Here is a 20,229-nt window from a genome sequence, read left to right as displayed (position 1 = left end):
ACAAACAGACGCAAACGATAACAAGTTTTGTTATGAAGACATGATTGATCATCGCAGTTGTGAAATTAAAGAGGGCTTACTGTATTTAGCGAAACGAAACGAAACAGTACGAAACACATAAAGCCTAAAAAAATTTCAGGCCTAAACGGGCAACAGGCCGTTAAGGCCTGAATTTAATTTTTTCAGGCTTTAATTTCACAACTGCTTAAAAATAAGTTGTGTGTATAACTGCGATGATCAATGATGTCTTCATATCTTTCTCCGTAGTTAAAATATATTAACCTTTCATATATTCACTTGTAACAAGCTTTGTTATTGTAAAAGTGCCTTATCCCTCTCTGCAGAGTGTGACATTGTTGGGTCATATGACTTGCTTCTGATTTCGTATGTCATGCCAGCGGGGCTCTTATGAAAGCTCGTGAAGGCTTATTTTTCACTTCCAAGCAGTCATGGAGCAGACTTGGGTCTTCCTTACATGTATACTGTTCCTTGGAGCAGTTTCGGCTTCAACGGTAAAGTACAATAGCGGAAATTATAGCGTATGTTAGAGTCTTTACTTAGCATAGTGTGTAGTTGGGGGTAAAATCTTGTGCATGTTCAGTTCTGTGTTATTGCGATCGACGATTGAAGCTTACAATTGCGAAGCGTAGCTAGAGATGCATACAATCATCTTAAAATTAGTAAGATGGGGAACTCGAGATTTCATCCTTAATCGTGAACGTAAGCCTAACGAAGATTTATTTGAAAAGCTTAAATTTTTAATTATTGCGTGTTGTTTGATAGCTTAGAATAGCTTTATAAAAATGTTGTCAGCTTGAAACTTAATCAAGCCATATACTAAACTGCGAGGTGACTCTTTCCTCAGATTAAAAGGAACCCTATTTTTGAAAACTTTTTAAAGGTGTGTGGTAGCCTGCATTACAGGCGTTTTCCGTCTGGTCACGAGTTACTATCGGTATGGGAAAGTTCGCCGCCATGTTGGCTTAGGAAAAGTGGGTGGGGAGGGGGTGGGGGCAGAAGGAGGGGAAAAAAAACGGCTACTCACAAAGGCTGTGAAAACGAGAAACACCTCCTAATTACTTGCACTTCACTGATCTCCTGCAAATGATCAACCAGCCAACCAAAATGAACTGAAAGCTAAAATTCACTTGTGATATAAACAAAAACACATGGAGAGTCCATTTCCTCCCAAACATTGGCGAGAATAATGTGACACTAGTTATGTAGCATATCAATGTATGATAAAAGGTTTCTTTCAAAGTGAAGTTCTGAAAAATTGGCAAGCATTTAGCCGTTCTTCTTTGGAGAATCTCTTCAAGCCATCAGAATGACAGCATTGCTTTAGAGTTGTGCAGACTGAAATTTGCAGTTAAGTTGTTTAATGCCATTGGTGATTGATTCTCCATGATTTGGTGATTGTGTGAGCAACCCTCTTTGGCTGGAAAGTTACAGCTTGCCAAATTATGCATCTTTGAAAAGCACACCAATTAAAAGCTGAAATGCACCCTTGAAATGCGGGAGAACTGAAAGCTTTAACCTTTATTAAAGTCCATCATGGTTTTGCCATGCGGCCCCTGGCAAACAGTGTGTCTCAACTGTTTGACTTTGAGCTGAATTGATGAAGGCAGCCAATGATCTAGAAGTAAGATCTGTTTTGTTTATTGAAATTAGGTACATGTATAGGTGTGACTGGGTTACTAAGTTAGTGGAGTCACACCGCTAGTGTTGATTCCTTCATCAGCCACTCCACAATATTATTACTAGCACAGGCTTTGGCTCCAATTCTAAGGGAAGTAGCACTAGTCGTCTCTTTGAGAACTTCAAGTTTATGGATGAACTATATCAACATGTTTTCATGTTTGTATGATTCCAGCTTTCAGATCAGGAATGTATCACTAATGCCTATCCACCAACTGAAAGGTATGACTACAGTTTAATTAAAAAAAATGTATTGATCCATACATTACATGACACCAACAGAATTAACATTTATTAACTGGCATAGTATTATATGTGCTCTGCATTGACTTACTGATAAGTCTATGGCTCTCAAAATTAACCAGCTGGTAAACACTCAGAGGGGAATACATACATTATACTGTGGAGCATTTTTCCTGGGGTTGATTTACTTGACTTATTCCTCTTCATTCCCTCTGGAACATAGGGCCTTCTGGGGATGACAACTCCCAACAGTGTTTTGTATATCATTTATTTCTTTGAGGGCAACCATAAAAGATACCTTGGTGGTTAAAAAAGTGATGTTTCGTCCTAAACACTGTAAGTCAGACCTAAGTCTGTGATTTACACCCGCAAGCAGGATGAGAAGCATTCCTGACCGCAGGGGAATCCCCTCAACAGTCTAACCAGTCTAACCAACTACCACTGTCAACTCAAATTGCTAAGTAATAACTGAGTAAACTCTTTTTTATCTATTCATTCAGTCCAGTGGGTTGGGAAGTTGTAAATCTTGATTTACCAGCAAACCAAAGGTACAATGACCTTGCAAGCAAGAAAACAAAGCAGGTGAGATGAGCTGATTGACAGTGAACACAGTGTTTATATTCTCATGTTCAGGTTTGGTCTGGAACTAGAACTTCACAGAAAGGTGAACTTAGTAAAATCATCTAGCTCACCAAGAGTTCTCTGTAGCTCAGTGGTTGGAGTACCCAACCAGTGCCTGGGAGGTCATGGGTTCTAATACCACTCAGATCTTTTTCTTTGTCCCATGCTTGTGCCACATTTCATCATTATTGTCTTCATTTTACTTGCAAATTGTTTTTTAAATTAGTTTCCCTATAACCATGATAGCCTCTATTGCAAGTTTATAGTTCTATAGTCCGTGAGCCAGCTCCTTGCCAAAAAATCTTGCTCACAAGCCAGTTAGCTCTACTGTTATTCTGGTAACATAAAAATAACCTATTTATTGACTTGGTTGCATGATTTAAATAACAAGATTTGATTGAAGATGTAAATAAATGTAAATGTAATACGTGAAGGGGATGATGGTTTTGAAGTCTAGTATTTTCTTTTTATTTGAAGCTTTATAATCTGCTGAGTTACATCAAGAACTTCACAAGCTTTATTATGAATGGAAAGCTGTTTGGGTTTATTGACAAAGATTTGGTACGTATATTCTCCTTGTTTTAGTTTTTGCTTACTCCTGAATATTTCAAATTGTATGAAAACTGTGGTGGCCTCATGGTTAATGTGCTTGCCTCCGGATCGAGCAATCCAGGTTTGAGCCCTGGCCGGGAACATTGTTTTGTGTTCTTGGGCAAGACATTTTACTCTCAGTGCCTCTACTCACCCAGGTGTATTGATGCGTAGCAGTGAATTTAATGCTGGGGTAACCCTGTGATGGGCTAGCATCCCATCCAGGGGGGAGTAGAAATACTCCTAGTTACTTGATGCTACAGAAACTGGGATAAGCTTCAGTCTGATTGGCCACTTGGCTCGTATGCAGACCTTACGTACCCATGTGAAAACCATGGGTTCGATTATGTCATTGCTTTGCATAAGGGTGTTGTATGTTGGTACTTTCTTGCTTATACTCCCTGGCCATCACCACAGTATGTGGCTCTGTTATAAAAACAAAATATTGATCACTTTGTGAAGTTTGAGTTGTTCTTTTGACTGATGGAGACATCAGGATTGATTGCAGTCAGATTTAAGATGGTCTTATTCAAATATAGGGGAGGAGTGATCAAGCCGTTTGGGTTCAAGCCCTGGTGGGGGACATTGTGTTGCATTCTTGGGCAAAACACTTTACTTTCACAGTGCCTCTCTCCACCCAGGTGTTCAAATGGGTAGCGGCGACCTTAATGCCGGGGGTAATCCTGTGATGGACTAGCATCCCATCCAGGGGGGAGTAGAAATACTCTTTCAATAGTCGCTTCATGCTATAGAGACTGGGATAAGCTCTGGCCTACTGGGCCACTTGTCTCGTATGCAGACATTACCTTACCTTATTCAAATACATATGTAACACCAAAGTTAATAAGCTAATTTTCTTTTTGTAGGGTCCTCTGGCAGACACTCTCCCAGCTCCATATAGAGATGAAATCAAAGGATTAGCTAGTGCTACCGGCATTCCACTTGGTATAAATATTACTTAGTTTGTTGTGTAGTCATCATTATGGTACCTTTAAAGGAGCACCAATTTTTGTACCATATGTTTTAAAAATGAAAATATCATGTTGATTAATCTAAGTCTAAAAAGTAAATTATGCTACCAACCAGAGACTTCAATCTGCTTACGAAAAAAGGTCAGAAAACAGTTTGTAGAATTTGCAAAAAAATTGCCAGTATCATTTTTTTGCCTGCACTTTAAGCAAGCTCCTAGTAGCTTACAGATAATTTTCAACAAGTTACATGAAATGAAAATCAATTATAATAAAAGTAATTTTATTAAACATTGTAATCCATATTAAGAATGGTTTTGATTGGACTGCACATGGGCTAGTTTGACACTATGTTTTATAATACAGAAAGCCATGTTTTACTTTTTATACACATAGATTTGTAACAGTGCATTTAAAGAAGCCAAAGCCATGTATGTCAAAAGACATGATGGGGATTTGACCCACAATCAAGTAATTGCTCATTAAACTTGTTTGTAATTTTGTAGGTGAGGTTGTATTGTACAACATTTTTTATGAAGTTTTCACAGTTTGTACCTCCATTGTTGCCGAAGACAAATCAGGTAACTGTTCTAAATTAGGGAATGGAACAAATATATAAGGAAGTAAATAAAAGAAACATACAAAGAAGGTTAGAAAAAAAATGCAAAGGATGTTAAGTTTCTTTTAACAGTGAATATATCGTCTACCAAAATGCTAAGAAATGGATCTTGTAGGTTTGGAGAATGCAATAACTGCAATACTGCACTTAAAGATTAAAATCACCGAAATACCACTGACATGAATAATATATCAACACTGCAAGCCCCAGTGTCCTCCTCTAAAATCCTTTTCCTCTTTCCCAAGATTGAGAATAGAAAAATGATTTTGAGGGATTTAGAAGGAACTGAATAATTTTCTGCAGTTTAATTTGTCTTTTATGTTGTCATATCTCTTGCACTGTTCACTACCTGATGGAAAGACAGACAAATAGACAAATGGGTGAGTGGGCAGAGGGACAGATGCTTGAAAGGCAAACGGGAAGATTGACAAACAGATTGTTAAAAAGGACTTGGAAAGAAAGCTGCAAATAGGATCAATCTATAATTTCATCAATGTGATAATTTTTTTAAAAATATTTAAACTCTCCTTGTTAAACATTTTTCAGGAAATCTCTTCCATGCACGGAACTTAGATTTTGGTCTGTTCCTGGGGTGAGTTTTCATACCATGATTAAATTAACTTTTAATTAAGGGATAGAATACTTCAAATTGTGGACACATCACTTTTAATTTTTAACTTACACTTCCTATAGAGTTAGGCATATAACAGTTCATGTGTTTCAATAAGCCCCCTCCACCATGCAATTTGGCAAATGGTGAGAATGATTTTGCCCAACTGGTTTGACCATGTAGAAGAATTTAGCTTTTTTTTTATATAAAGAAGTTCAGTTCAAAAACTTTTTCCTTTCTGTGGAAACCAGTTGACTTCCAGCCCAAAACGTTAAAATAAATGAAACCCCTTGCATGTTGTAATTCCAGGTGGGACAATAAAACAAACACATGGGCCTTAAGTGAGATTCTTAGAACACTCATCGTCAATATTGACTACCAGGTAAGTCTGACAAACTTTCATGTGTGAATATTCTACATGCTTAATGAGTTTATTTTTGATAAGGAATATCAAGGGTGTGTTTAAAAAAGGAAGTGGGAAAATGGCACTATGGTTAGCCTAAATAGTGCGCAGTTAACCTAAATATCACTGACTCGACGGTGGTTAGCACTTGAGAATAATTGTAAGGGTAAGCTTTACAGACACTTGAATCCCACATTGGCTTTTACTCATAGTGCCATTCCATCATTTCAAGGCTTATTTGACTTGCCCCAGTGGGAATACAGAGATCTACCATTTCAACAATATTTTTTATTAATTAATGTTTCGTCAGATTACAATCTGAACTGACAAACCTTGTACTGGGCTTGTCAAAAAAAAAAAAAAAATTATTTTGAATAGTATCTAGTGGTACAGGCATGTTAAGTACAGTGTTTTCAGATGAAATTATCGCAACCATATTGTTGTCCCAAAACAATGAAATGGTGGCCATGTTCAGTTGGCATCCTAAACCAATCGTATGGGAGTTGAACTCTTTTCTTGCTTGTTGCAACACTCTGTATATTAATACATGTTAGTAGTGAATGTAAATTGAATGACATCTTTTATGCAAGACTAAGGGGTTAAATATTAAATTGAATGTGTTCTCTTAACAATTGCAGAGAAATGGAAAAACAGTATACAAAACAGTCAGCTTTGCTGGATATGTTGGTGTGATATCAGGGATGAAACCAGTGAGTTAGGGAAGTGGGGTGATGGTTGATGTTTTTTATGTTTAGGGACATTATGGCTATTACAAAATTAAATGCTATTTGAAGACAGCTAAATCAACCCAAATTAAGCAAGTCCTTTCGATGATAACATTTTCTAATGCCTTCAGTTTTGCCTTTCTAGGGTGTGCTGACCCTGACGATTAATGAACGATTCAACATTGATGGTGGATATATTGGTAAGAGAGCCTCTGTAAAGTTATTTTACAATAAACTGCATTGTCAAATTTAGGTCTTCTCTCAGTACCCACAAAATATCACTGGCTATGTGCTGCTTGCCCTAGCTCGGACTGACTGTTTACTAGACAACAATATATTGTACACTGGAGATGAATTGGGATAAAGGTGTTGTACGCATGCATGTAGCTTGACTGACCTTGTGACCCACACTTGTACCTAAGGGGGAATAAATCAGATTCTTGCCTCAACCTGCTCAGGCTATAAATTTTTTAATCTAATGCTGCCAAGGGGGTAAGCCTGTGTGATGGACTAGCATCTCATTCAGGGGGGTTGGGGGTTAGTCTCTTACTGCACATTTCAATACTACACAAACTCCGAAGTTCAAAACCTAGCAAATGATTACAGTGCATTGTAATCAATCATAATGATAACAACAAAGGAACCTTGAAGAAAAGAAACAAACAATTTGGACCAAAAGCTACTGATCACATCCAAAAGACATGACCCTGAGATTTCATTTATTAGTAAATGTTTTTAGCAGGGAGGCAACTGCTAAAAATGCAGGCAAAACTCTTTGACAAAGATTTCTTTACGTGAAAAACCTATCTTCTAGATGATCAAGCTAGGCAAGCAAAATTGTCCTCACAACTGGTTAATTTACCTGGTGCCCAGTCCTAAATTGAAACCACTGCTAACCTTTTGAATCTGTTGAAATAAACTTCTGTTTTGCAAGAGGTCTGTTGAGATGACTGACAGCTGCAAATTATGAAAGTATTGATTGATCGAAGTTTGCATGTTATCAAGACTCAGTAATCAAATTTTATAGAAACTGAAATAAGCTGAAACAAACTTTTACCTTTTTTGAAACCTCCGAATCACTCAGGCTGTTTTTATTGAAGGTGACAAATTAGAAAGCAATTGAAAACTTTATTCACCTCTTCAATGTGCTCTTACAGGAATAATAGAGTGGATATTTGGTAAGAGAGATGTGAAGTGGACAAGTTTTCTTTCACGTGACGTACTCGAAACTGCTACAAGGTAATAGTTTGTTATACCGGCCAGGTAATTGACTGTGTTCAGTGTCACTTTAAAGACCTCCATGTAACTATATTGAACTTTGGCCTAGTCGACCAAACCCACAAGTTGTAAAGCAAGGCTTTTTATAAATATATCTATTGATTATTATTTGACAGCCACAAATCTTAGCATTATACCTAAACCTTATTATATTCCTTGAATAAACGCTAGGAGGGTCTTATTTAAAATTTTATCTTGGAGACCCAATGTTTATTAGAGACCCAGTTTTTCACTTAGAGAGTACAAAAGCACTTGAAGTGGTATATTCTGACATTGCCATTCATGTTCATTTATAGCCATAAAATAATTTATTATTTTCCTTGATTGCTATTTGTTTCAGTTATAAGCAAGCTCTTGACATGTTGGCAAATGAGGAGGTATTAGCACCAGTCTATTATATTCTTGGGGGAACTAAATCAGGGGAGGTAAGTCATAATAATTCTTATGGAGGAAAATATGGAAAAATAAAATATTATCTTTTGTCTGTATTTGAGTACTGGTACTTCAGATTAGTAATGTTTGCAGTTTATTTGCAATCATGAAGGTCAACAAAGAGCTTCTCAAACCAAATGTAGACTTGATAAGATTTCTTGTGAAAGATTTCAACGCTGAAAATATGGTAGATATACATTTAGATCTATTCATTCAATACCCAGCAAATGGTTAGTACGTGCATCCTAAAAATTAAAACTTTATCAAATTTGTTGAATTCTTCAAGGGCCAGACATGTCTTATTTACTGAGCAGGTGTAATATTGTAAGTTAATCAGAATGTTTTGGTAAGTTTTGGTTTTGAGGTCATGTTATCATCATACTGATCAAAGGCTGTCAGTAATGATATCTGTGCACAGTGGCCATGGAGATCAAGTATCCAGCGAGTCAATATGTGTTTTATCATATGGCCTTCCCTTGACCTAGAATTTGGATGGAAAAGACCCCATTGAATCCCTTTTTTTAAATAAACTTTATTGGGAATGAAGTTTTAAAAAAAATGAAAACAAAAAAAAAGAAGAAAAAAGAAGAGGGTGTGGTTATTCTGGATTAAAATCAAGTTGTGCCTTTTGGGGGGCAAGATCATGATAACTTGATGTATGATTTCCATGTGTTTTGAAGACTAATCTTTTTACTGACACATTTTCTGTATCAGGGTGTGGTCATCACACGTTCCCGTACTAAGTGCTTAGACCAGATGAGGTATGTCATTTCAAAACACTTTTGTTTTGTGAATTTAAATCATCACCCCAGCTACAATTGTTTGAGTCAGCACTACTTAAATCTCATTTTTGTGGCATTCCACTAAATTTAGCCCTCAACTTCTTATTGACTCAATCATTAACTATAAATTGACTGATTTTTTTTTCAGCCTTAACCCAACAAACAAGACCTGGTTTGTTCTTGAGACAAATTATGACAACTGGAAACCACCATTGGTCATTGATGACAGAAGGACTCCTGTGAGTTAATAGTTAGAGTATTGTCTGTAATATTATATCCCAGGCATAATTATCAGTTGAAAGCTTGAATTGACAAGGGAATTGCTAACCCCTTTATATGTAGCCTGCAGTGCAGACCTTTTCCATGTGTTCACAAATAAGTGGTATTAGCTCGCCATTGAGTAGATTCGCCACCATGTTGGCTTACGCCTTTTTGTATCCTTTCTAAGCCTCTTCTGAGTTTGATTCCAAGATGGCGCTTGCTCGCCTAAATGTGCCTGCATTGCAGGCTACTTTATATGATGCTCTGAATCCATCCTGCAGTGCCCCCTACATTTTGTCAGTGTGCATCAATTTGAGAGAGACACTGTGTGGGGTAAGTGTCTTTCCCAAGGACGCATCATGACCCTGCCCAAGGTTTGAACCTAGACTGCTTGATCTGGACTCTGATAAGATTTCAACGTGCATTCCATTTGGTCACCCAGCCTCTAGTCCTTAATGAATAGTAGAATGTTATCCTGGGAGTGCACATCGTTTTGAAGATGAGCTGATGAATTCTTTAAGATTTCTAAGGATGTTCTGAAGATTTCAAATATTAATTTCACAGTCCCAGTGTCAGGATGTTTCCCCAAACATAATGTCCTCACCAGTACTTTTTTCCCCTTAAAAAATTGAGAACCATCACTTACGTTCATTGAACTTTTCGTTTCCTCCATTGGTTTTGAGTTTGCATAATTTGTTTGAAAGTACGTCAACTCAGTTAATACAAGCCTGTAATAGTTTATAATAATAAAGTTTGTAGTTAGGCAAGAGAAATTGGTCCACAGCTGTGAGTAAACCTGGGTCAAATGTTTTGACCCACAGGTGTGAGGCACATGGTAGGTATAGAATGTGTGCAAAATATTTTAATTTTTTTCTGCTTTTTTAGGGAAAGGCATGCATGAAGAAGATGGGACAAGAGGTTTGTTCCTTTAGACATTAAATGCAGATTGACAATAAATGGTTTTATGATTACTGCAGAATTTCTTGTGTGGTCATTGGGTAATTTTTATTGTATATAAGCAGACAGACACATGAATTTATAATTTATGCAATGAGTCAACAACAGAGAGCAGACAATTTCTTATTGTAAAAAACAAATTGATGTCAGTTTTTAATGCGTCTGTCCTGTTATTGACAGTGAATTTCGTCATAACATTGTCAAAGTAGTTTGCGGATCCACTTGAGTATGGCCTCGTGGATCCACAGCTACTTTGACAATGTTATGACAAAATTCATGATCAATAACAGGACAGACACATGAAAAACTGACATCAATTTGTTAAATTGATCAGTCATCACGACAGAATTCTTGAATCTGGTTGATGTCGTAAATGAGAGTTTATTGGACAATTTACAGATCATGCCTAGGTTATCGCCAGTACACCTAATATTTATGCACAGAGAGTGGCTCTTTAATGGTTGCAGTTTTCATGGACCTTGAAGACATGCTCATCTGTTTTCCCATCTTTTCTTTCAAGTCCAATTCAGTCTGGAAACAGTTTTTGTCAATCACTTGACTAATGTACGATTTCAAAAAAAAAATTGGTACTCAGACATGCAATGCTAATTTTGTTCCCATTTGCCAACAGAATGTGTCATTCAAAGGCCTCTACAATGTTCTATCCACGCAACCTGTACTTAACAAGGTCAGTGAAATAACTGGGTTGTAAGAAGAAACCTAACAACTAGAAGGATAATGACTTAGCAGGTTTTTTTTTCCTGATTGGGTTTATTTTAGTTCCCTTGTTCTTATTTCTTGTCCCTAAACTGAGACAACGTGGAATACCTTAGGTTGAAAATGATTTTGTTTAGTTTAGTGGACAAGGGGACACCGTTTGTCATAATTTGCTAGTTTTTAAAAGGGAGAGCAGTTGTTTCCTTTCAACAATTTTCAGTTGTGAAAAAATAAATAGAGGATGTTCCATGGTCTCTTGGAGATATGGAATTTCTCTTTTTAGTGTTGAAATATATTTCTCGGTTGAGAGCTGTGAACGAGTGAAATATTTTTCGACACTCGAAGATATCGTATCTCCAAGCAGCCATGTAATGTTCTATTATTCCATTATATAAACACCAATGAAAGACTAGACCATTTCACTTGCATTGCAAAGGGCACAATTCATCATGTAACCATACCAACAGTGATCTTTTCACTTGTCAAGATACCATGTTTTCTTGCGAAAGCTCACTAGGTATTTCATTGGTGTTTATATACTAATAAATTAAAAACAATCTCCTTGCTGATAACCCTACATTTTCAACTGTGAATTTCAAGAATTTAGTGTTTGATCAACACAGTAGTACTGCAACCCTTATTTTAGCCTGTAAGTGCAGACATAAGTGACAGCTGGAAATATGTCTGCACTCGCAGGCTACCCTTATTTCCTTCATTGATCACTTACCTTCTTGACTATCAAGAAATGTTCAATTTGTTGTTTGAACAGCTCATCTAAAAGCTATATCTTGTCACTGATTCAGAGTGTTTGTTTCTTCATTGCATTCAAAACAACTTCAATCTAAAATATTTTAAATTTTAATTTACTTCTTCCCTGTACAGCTGACAACATACACTACTCTGATGCAGGCCAGTAATGGTAAGGTGGAGACGTACATCAGAAACTGCCCTGACCCTTGTTTTCCATGGTAAACTCAACTGGAACCCAGGAGTCACAATTTAACACTCATAAAAATACCTGATTAAAACAAAGGTTATTAAAGGAGGTCACTCTAAAAAGCTTACTTTTTTTGTCTTCACCAAAAGCAAGTAAACATTCAACTTTTCCACTCAATGAAGTTTAAGCCTCTGAAGTGCCTGCTATCCTGAAGAAATTTGTCTCAAAAGAAGTGACTTCGCAGGCTGCCATTTTGAAACTGTCTTGGCAGCCAGACTGTGTTTATGTGACGTCAACTCGAAATTGACGGGAAGGAGAAAAACCTGCAACTGACTTGACATCCTTCACAAGGTCAGCAAAATCTATTTTTTCCAAGCGATTGTCCACTTCACTATCTTCAATGCTTTCATTTCAGAGTTTGGAGCATGTTTGGCTCAAAATAATATGGCTGTGGTACTTAGAAGGCTTGTCGGAAGCCATTTGGATAAAATATCTTGGACGGAATAATGTCATGAAAGTGGGGCCTGGCTGCTGAGTACTGTTCATAACGGCGCCAACAATGTTCAAATTTTGGGCTGCTTTGGAGATGAATTTCACAAGGAAAACCTGCACTTTCAAAGCTGAAACTTTGATGAGTGGCTTAACTTAGTGAAAGGTTTTTATTAGTGTCGACAAAAATTATAGGTTTTTTGGAGTGACCTTCTCCTTTAAGTATATAAATAAAATAATTTAATCGCTATATGAAAAGATGCACTCATTATATCACTCTACCAGTTAACTGACTTCCTCATGGTAAAACACTTTTGAACCTGTATTCTAAAAAAGTGAGTCTTTCTTTAAAGACTTCTGTCAGTCATCCAGATAAAAATGCTAGAGAAACTCATCATTGCCCTGAGAATCTGCTTAAAACCAAATTTTAAAATGTTTTTTCTAACTTCTTTTGTTTAGAATTTCAAAATGTTTTGTAGGATAAAATTAAACATACCACGTATGAATTCAATATTAATAATGTAGAATTGTTTCAAGAATAAATACATTTGGTACTTTCATTATCTGACTGTTTGAGAGTATTTTTTTGACCAATACTTGTGAAATGACAGCTGGGTATTTAGCAGTTCTAAATAATACAGATTATATATTTCACAAGTTTCCTATCTACTTGTTTCTCATTTTAAGAAATGTCGCAATGAAAGGCCACCAGCTAAAGCAGCAATTGCTGTTACAGTGGTAAGAAACATGGGCACAGTGGGCAGCCAGCTTTGAAATGTCGTCAGTTGGCAAGGAACAGGGGGGACTTCCTTTGACAGTGGCTCAATTTGGTGGATCTCTTCTGCCGTTACCTTCCCCATTGCATGGAGCACCTCCCTTGCAGCTCTCTCCCCTGCCTGAACTGCACCATCCATGTAACCTACCAAGCAGGTGTTATGTATGTTAGAAACATTTTGAGACCTTACAGAACATTATCTTTCTCTCTGCACACATTGCAGACCTATGGATAAATAACAGACATTGAGAAAAGCTTTTTATTACAAAGGGACTTGCTTTATTGACCCATTACAGTATCATGCTTGTTAAGGGTTATTTGTGGAAATTTTTTCATCAAAATCAAGGGAAATTCTGCAAATATTTAAATTTTTTTACGCAAGGTCTCTCCATTGTGGCAAGTCAGCTAATAGTATTGTGGCAGAAGAGTCTCTAAAAACTTTAAGACGGGCCAAAGGAATGTCAACATACACTGTTGAAGTAGTAAAAGCCTTGAGTATAATATTTAGCAATGCACCCCATAAGTTTCCCTGACATTAAAGACTGATGTCAGTTTTCCTCATTCTACGATGACTGGCAAAAACCTAGCCTGCAACTAGACTCGCACCTTAAATTATTAAAATCTCAAACTGCACCTAGAGGACAATCTGAAGTGTCATCTTATATATCTCTTGTTCTGTAGCATAGAAAGTCTCGCATATTTTCTTACCCGACCAAACTGTAGCAGTTTCAGTACCAGCAAAGTATACTCGACCAATTGGTTCACGTAAGACTTTGCAAAAGCGAGTCATTACACCGCATGGCATGATGCTGACATAACATCCCCCAGAATACTTCTCTGCTGGCCAGTTCTTGTCAACATAATGATATGGTTGAAGTGCCTCTTCACTGTCGAACATCTTAGCATATTGTTCGCAGGTTGCTTTCTTCCTTTCCTCCTGGGTTTTTGAACACCAGTAACGAGCTTGGTTGCCAATAATGAAACTGAAGAAAATGGAAGTGAGCTAATGTAACAGTTCTATTTATAAAGTATAAATCAATAGGCCGTTTCTGATTTTGTGCCTCTGTTTCAAAATGAGTCTTCAGGCAAAACCATTCATATGAAAATGAGATTGATTTGCATGAAAATGAACGTGTTGGCGGAACACATTTCATATGAATGGTTCAGCATGAAGACTTGTTTTGACACAGAGGCAAAAGGCAACTTGGAAATAGCCTAAAGTATTCAATTGCTCATATTTGTACTAGGCCAAACTCAAAAGGCCTGAACACCTATTTACAGATTTGCATGTTGTTTTCATTATTTTGTCTACAATTTAACTACCAGAATTCCTTTTGTTTTTCCTTTATTACTAAAAACTTGAATTCTCGGTGGGGTTTAAAGTAACAATTGCCCTAATTAGGATAAGAAACAGAAAAAGTGAAGGATTCTGGCAGTTGTAGTCAAATGACGCCATCATACAAATCGCCTATTGTGAAGAAAAGTACTGATATCAATAATAACTAACCTCATAATTGCTGGATAAGACCCATCAGGCTTTGTGTCGTCAACAGTAACATAAGCAGGACTAGAGTCGGAAATCAACACCCCGTTGAATCCTTTTTCACGCCAGAATGTCTTCTCATAAAATGTAACTGTCTTGATAACTGAACCCATGGGTATCCTCTGGATCAGTTGATTTTTCAAGGGAGGGAGGGGTGGGTCAAATGAAACACTGTTTAGAAGAGCCTGGGGCATAGCACTTATCAGGTACTGTGCTTGGTATTTTTTGCCATCTTCACAGGTAACAACAACATGATCAGCATCTTGCTGCAGGTGACGGACTGGGCTGTTCAAAATCACCTAAAACCACAATAAAGCTGACATGATGAAGTTCTGATTCAGTCATGTTAAATATCCCTATTCAACTAAAAAATAAACTTGAAGGAAATGTACTTGAGAAGGACTTGCCTAGTTTAGGGGTATGTCTCAAAGTATCTGATGAACATTTCTGGACTGAACTTACTGGTCAGAACATATGAGATGGGTATGTTAAAGGGCTCATTCTTTTGATCAATGATAAAGATCGCTTGATCAGGGTTCATCGAAGAAACCAATGAATCCTTGACCAGAGTACTCATCTGTTCCTTTGATGCACCATGATATGGGTGATCCTGATCCAGATCATCCCAAAGGATTACACCAATAGTTGTTGAATTATTGCTCTAAAATCCCCACCAAAACCTGAATCTTGTTTCATGTTTCTTGTAGAGTGAAGATTACAATTATGCCATATCTGTAAAGCATTGTTTGGAGGGTCAAGCAGGAGGACCCTTGAGGGATGAGAGACATCCCATCCATTCTATAGTACAATGGGTCTTGTCCAAGTACAAAAGATTTGACTGTTTCCCTTTATAAATAGAACTTAATTTTCATTTCTACTATATGTGGTTTCTTGACTCAAGTGGCTTGGGTTGCCTGTGGTTTCACAAGCATTGAGTGAACACGTGATCACTTACCTGGCTTGATAAATTCACAAAACTCACTATCCTTGGATAAAAGATTTGTCAAGAAAAGTAATAAAACAGACCAGATTTTCAAATTAATAAAATTTCGTCAACAGCCAGTAATCAAATTTCGTGACTCTGGACGTGGCTTTAGCTACGGGCAAACACCCAAATTATAAAATCCACCCTTCCCCATAATAAAACAAACGGTATTACACGTACTGCCAAATAGCTACATAGAAACGTTATTTACCCTATCTCCGAGCTTGTCTTTTAATCTGTTGCTAATTTGTTGAGACCCTCCGTTGAATTTCCTTTCCTGACCGGCATCCTCAATAGCAGCGACCCTAAGAACTCCATCCCCTGACTTGAGGTACCACAGATAGTACAACAAAGACATATCCTCGGGTTCTGCGGCCATAGCATCATTGTAGACTTGTACCATGCGCTTCTTAGCGTAATTTGTCCAACACCTCTTATCAAGAAACTCCTTTACCGTCATGCTATCCCATTGGGAAGCTTTTGGCGCCTTCCAAGGTTCGTCCAGGGGGATTTCTGCGCCCATTTTATCCAAAGTACGAATCATGTTGTAATAATCTAAAATTGCGACAGGATTCCACGTCGACATATCTCCAGAAAATACTCGCCTCTTTCCATCCAGAAACTCAACAATACTGCCTTCATTGTATACTTTGTAAGTTTGAACTCCTAACTCTTTCGCGACACGTAAAATTCTGTTCTGAGTTGGCCCAACGTACGCTCCACCTAAATCAGCGTATTTAAATTTGGGGTCTTCTAAAGTGTTAGTTCTTCCTCCGACACGATTTCTTGCCTCCAAAACAGTAACATTCACGCCATGTTCAAGAGCAAGCAGTTTAGCTGCACAGAGACCGCTTATTCCGCCTCCAATAACGATTACTTCGACCGGTTTCTCCATCTTGGACCTTGCAGGCTCACGTTCACCTCCGCAGGTATAATTTGCAGGTTGCAGCGTGCAGGTTGTAAATTGAAGGTAGTAGACTTAGCGTGACTGTTACATGACACTGTTTACAATCGCTCCATAAGGTGCCTAAACGGCCCCTGCCTAAACCGGTCGAAGCATGGGAGGAGAGTATATTCCTAAATTCGATGAAGCAGGTCAACGAAGCAGGTTAACGAAGCAGGGGATTCGTCGAGTTTTTGCTCTCGCTCCAATTTACGCGCGGTCAGAGTGCGGAAGGAACCGGAAAAGAAACGCTTGCTTTGGCTTGGCTGACTCTGCTCCTCTGTGGACCCCTATGAGATGGAGAACGTAGTGGGGGTCGGGGGGTCGGGTGAGTTGGAATTAGAATTCAGGGTTAGTAAAATTTGGTTTGGTTGGCCCCTTTCCTATCTTTAAAAGTAGCCCGAAGAAAACATACATACATGCATTTCTATGCGATCCACAGAATGACTTCTTCCTACTCTAAGCCTGCCTTCACAAAATTTCGACTGGTAACGCTGCCCTTCCTCACCTCCCCCCAACACTACTCCGAGGCCTCAAAGTAATTTTGCCAGTTTGCTGAAAGGTTTGGACGTTCACGACATTCAATCTTTCTACCCTCTCTCGCGGCTGTGCTCAATTTAGCGTGCTGAAATGGCTGCTGTTGTAAGTATCATTACTTATCTTTGTGTTGATTTAGTTTACCAGGATCTAAAAGATTTTCCTATCCATTCTGGGGAAAAACAGCTTCCTGCTGTTTAATTTTATTGTAAGCAAGCTTATCATACTTCAGCAAGACATATTTACATTGCAGACTAAGTGATGAAATAAGAAGAGAAGGCATTTGTCGAGCACGATTTCTTTATTTGATCCCGTGTTCTATTTATGTAGAATTTCTGTTGTTTATGGAAACCTGTGGCGACCGAATACCTTACTTCTGCAATCCGTGTTCGACAAAGGAACGCATACTTCCCGGATCAGAATTTAGGACGTGGCAACAAAGAATCAAAGTTGACTGACGATTAGTCTAAACTGATGATTATTTTTCTGTAGACGCAGATCGTGTGAATACTGTTATTGGGTTGTAGACTCTCCGTCGAGTTTATTTGTAAAGTTTGTTTGTTTGGAAAAATCCGATAAAATAAGAAATTCGTTCTTAATTAAAGAACTGACTTTATGTGGAGGGGGAGGGGTTAGGGGCCGGTTCATTTAATATCCAACCCCCCAAATGGATGGGGGAAATTACCAAAGGAATGATTAGACTTACAATCCTTTAAAACTTAACAGACCTACCCACCACTGCTTAGTTCTCGATTTCCTCAAACAAAGATTCCATTGTCTTACTACAGGCTACCATCTGCTTACATTTTCAAGTTAAAAACTGTTAGATGTTAAATAAATCAAGTTATTATTCACTGGCTGGGATCATTCCTTCCGTTTACATCTTATATTTCAATGTTTAACACTGCCTTACTTTTTACCAAGGGTAATTTTTCTCTCTTTACATCAGCGTCATGAGTTTCAAGTGGAAATGACCTGTGAGGGCTGTTCAGGAGCTGTTACCCGCGTGCTGAACAAGAAAGGTAAATACCCTAGGCCACTGCCACCCTAGAGTGAAGTTATCTTTGTAATATCATCCTGTGAGAGAGCTCACATTAATTTTGGGCCTCAGGTCCCGGGGGGGGGGGGGGGGGGGCACTGCCATATATGGGCTATATAGGTATGTGCCGCTGTGAAGGGTATGGTTTTCAAGCAGTATACTCTAGGATAGGGTATATAAATCAGAGCATTTGGATCTAGAATAGGTTATCACTTTTCACAAAACTGACTGGTTGGTTGAAGATTTTATCTAGAGTAATGAAACCAGGAATTGCCTCTCAAAAATATAAACAATCAAATCAGCAAGTTTAGATTTACGCAAATAAATCAGCCTCAACAGTGTCGATAGATGGGGAGATTTGGGGAGTTTACTCTCGTATAGGTTAGCAAAATTCAGCTGAACTAGCTCTGGTATAGGCTAAGTGTTCCAGGGTCCAAGCGGCACATCCCCACCCAGAAATTCCCAAAATACCTTCCCCAGGCCTCAGGTAAGCAAGGAAGCTGCTAAAACTAGTCCGCAAGTTAAGCAACTCTGCAGGGAGCCCCCAGGGGTAATCCCTTAGGTATATGTGGCCTCAAAGGGTATGGTCTTTCAGCCAACTTGGTCATAAATAGGGTATTGATTTTGGCCATTTTGGTCTTGAATAGGGTATGGTTTTAGCACTCTCGTCTTGAATAAATTGGTATGTTTCTTAGAAGAAGCTACTTTTTCGTCATTATCAATAAGACCATCAACAAAAGCCTGTCATAACTTATGTTTAGGGCAACTGTGCCGGCCGCCACAGTCATAAATAGGGTATCGAATTTTTGGCCAGGTCTTAAATAGGGTAGCAAATGATGCAGTTTTTGGTCATAAACAGGATAAGGGTTTTGGGAAGTGGGCCACACACCCCCACCCAACTCTACTGGGAGTACTCCCCTGGGCTTCCTCCCCACTTTGGTCACACAGTTTTTATATGACCCAAAGGTGGGCCTGCTTGTAGGGTATGTAATTTTGGAGAAAAGTTTTGGTGTATACTGGGAATTTTCTGATGTCACAATATCGTGTTAATTTCACCAGGGGAACAGAACATTGAAATCGACATGGACAAGCAACGTGTTTATGTGACATCTACACTGTCGGCAGATGAACTCCTGGAGACAATTAAGAAGGCTGGGAAAACATGTTCCTATATTGGTGTAGTTTAGAATGCAATGGGCATGCAACATTTGTCTTGATGCGATCACCGAAAAGGAGTCAGTTTATTGCTTTATCCCAGAGTAGTTCCTTGTAGCAATGCTAAAGGATAAATGACTTGTAGAGTCCAGTGCAAAATCAAGTAAAGAAACATTGTAGAGGTATATAAAGATTATAAATGTTTTGCTTCAATTGTGTAAGTTGAGTAGTGTTAGAGAAATCTGCTGGTAAATGTGAACGAACGCTGCCACCCTTGGGGGCCCAATATAAAGGAATAGGGATAAGTCAGAACTTTAGCAAAGAATGCAGATTTTTTTTTGTAAACTTTCAAAATTGGCTGGATTTTGAGATATTTACAATTCATTGTGACTGGAAATTTCTAGAATAATCCAAGACTGTTTAATATTCAAATGTACATTTCTGCCCTTCCTGAAGTGGGGATCAGGTTTTGCCCAAATCTTGCAGTAGAGATATACAAAACCCCTTTAGCCATCCTTCAGTACAATGGCTTCAATATTAGTTTTCTACAAACCGGCATGCTGATGACCCCTATTTTCTTTGCCGCTTGTTCTTCAAAACTAAAGGGCACGATATCAAACAGAAAACTTCATTGTGAGAGGTTAAAATATCAAGGTCACAATTTATGTTTACATGTATCCCATGCTTTCAACAACAGGGTGCTAGAGTATAAAGTTCTGGGTACTGGTGACTCTGGAACAAGTACAGTCTAACCTGTCCATAGTTAGTACCAAAAATGCAGTGTTGCATGAATAGGACTTGAGGGTTCTTTACAGATTACTTCAGGGGTAGAACTTTTTATTTCATTTCCATTCTCATACTCCAGAGTGGCCACCACTGTGTTGTATGTTCAATCAGGATAACATGTAGAAAAGGATGAGT

The 20,229-nt window shown here is 38.1% G+C and overlaps 3 protein-coding genes across 4 annotated transcripts; 2 read left to right on the top strand and 1 right to left on the bottom strand.

Moving 5' to 3' along the window:
- The first annotated feature begins 357 nt into the window (after window positions 1-357).
- Window positions 358-12,894, top strand: LOC110043384 (acid ceramidase-like). 2 transcript variants are annotated; one of them, XM_089273094.1, is made up of 18 exons: window positions 362-512; window positions 866-901; window positions 1,874-1,920; window positions 2,442-2,523; window positions 3,040-3,123; window positions 4,020-4,098; window positions 4,628-4,702; window positions 5,287-5,332; window positions 5,660-5,732; window positions 6,392-6,463; window positions 6,624-6,678; window positions 7,636-7,717; window positions 8,097-8,181; window positions 8,903-8,949; window positions 9,119-9,209; window positions 10,117-10,149; window positions 10,820-10,876; window positions 11,788-12,894. In XM_089273094.1, exons 1-18 carry the CDS (start codon window positions 450-452, stop codon window positions 11,875-11,877), a joined length of 1,197 nt encoding a protein of 398 aa, XP_089129220.1. In that variant the 5' UTR covers window positions 362-449; the 3' UTR covers window positions 11,878-12,894. The 2 variants fall into 2 exon arrangements, with proteins under 2 accessions (XP_089129221.1, XP_089129220.1); XM_089273095.1 differs by lacking the exon at window positions 866-901 and having other exon boundaries at window positions 358-512.
- On the bottom strand, window positions 10,545-16,786 carry LOC110062999 (amine oxidase [flavin-containing] B-like). Its single transcript, XM_089273090.1, has 4 exons — window positions 15,846-16,786; window positions 14,614-14,948; window positions 13,815-14,089; window positions 10,545-13,250 (listed from the first exon to the last, which is right to left on the bottom strand). Exons 1-4 carry the CDS (start codon window positions 16,527-16,529, stop codon window positions 13,009-13,011), a joined length of 1,536 nt encoding a protein of 511 aa, XP_089129216.1. The 5' UTR covers window positions 16,530-16,786; the 3' UTR covers window positions 10,545-13,008.
- A 275-nt stretch (window positions 16,787-17,061) lies between these two features.
- LOC149104055 (copper transport protein ATOX1-like) lies at window positions 17,062-19,521 on the top strand. The gene is made up of 3 exons (XM_089273098.1): window positions 17,062-17,219; window positions 18,064-18,136; window positions 19,213-19,521. The coding sequence occupies exons 1-3, from the start codon at window positions 17,208-17,210 to the stop codon at window positions 19,338-19,340; spliced, it is 213 nt and encodes a 70-aa protein (XP_089129224.1). The 5' UTR covers window positions 17,062-17,207; the 3' UTR covers window positions 19,341-19,521.
- The last annotated feature ends 708 nt before the right edge of the window (window positions 19,522-20,229 follow it).

This window comes from Orbicella faveolata, unplaced genomic scaffold (assembly GCF_042242905.1).
Source record: "Orbicella faveolata isolate gen_17 unplaced genomic scaffold, um_ofav_v1 contig_35, whole genome shotgun sequence".
NCBI lineage: Eukaryota > Metazoa > Cnidaria > Anthozoa > Scleractinia > Merulinidae > Orbicella > Orbicella faveolata.
The sequence above is the reverse complement of the archived record's forward strand: the minus strand, read 5'-3'. Positions and strand labels throughout refer to the sequence as shown.

Excerpts from the sequence above, each read along its gene's own strand:
- LOC149104055 (XM_089273098.1), top strand. Across the intron at positions 18,137-19,212 it reads CCGCGTGCTGAACAAGAAAG|GGGAACAGAACATTGAAATC; the intron begins GTAAATACCCTA and ends TAATTTCACCAG.
- LOC110062999 (XM_089273090.1), bottom strand. The coding sequence starts at position 16,529 with ATGGAGAAACCGGTCGAAGTAATCGTTATTGGAGGCGGAATAAGCGGT. Across the intron at positions 14,090-14,613 it reads TCTTATCCAGCAATTATGAG|TTTCATTATTGGCAACCAAG; the intron begins GTTAGTTATTAT and ends CATTTTCTTCAG. Across the intron at positions 13,251-13,814 it reads AACTGCTACAGTTTGGTCGG|GTTACATGGATGGTGCAGTT; the intron begins GTAAGAAAATAT and ends CCTGCTTGGTAG.
- LOC110043384 (XM_089273094.1), top strand. The coding sequence starts at position 450 with ATGGAGCAGACTTGGGTCTTCCTTACATGTATACTGTTCCTTGGAGCA. Across the intron at positions 902-1,873 it reads TTTTTGAAAACTTTTTAAAG|CTTTCAGATCAGGAATGTAT; the intron begins GTGTGTGGTAGC and ends GTATGATTCCAG. Across the intron at positions 6,464-6,623 it reads TGATATCAGGGATGAAACCA|GGTGTGCTGACCCTGACGAT; the intron begins GTGAGTTAGGGA and ends TTGCCTTTCTAG.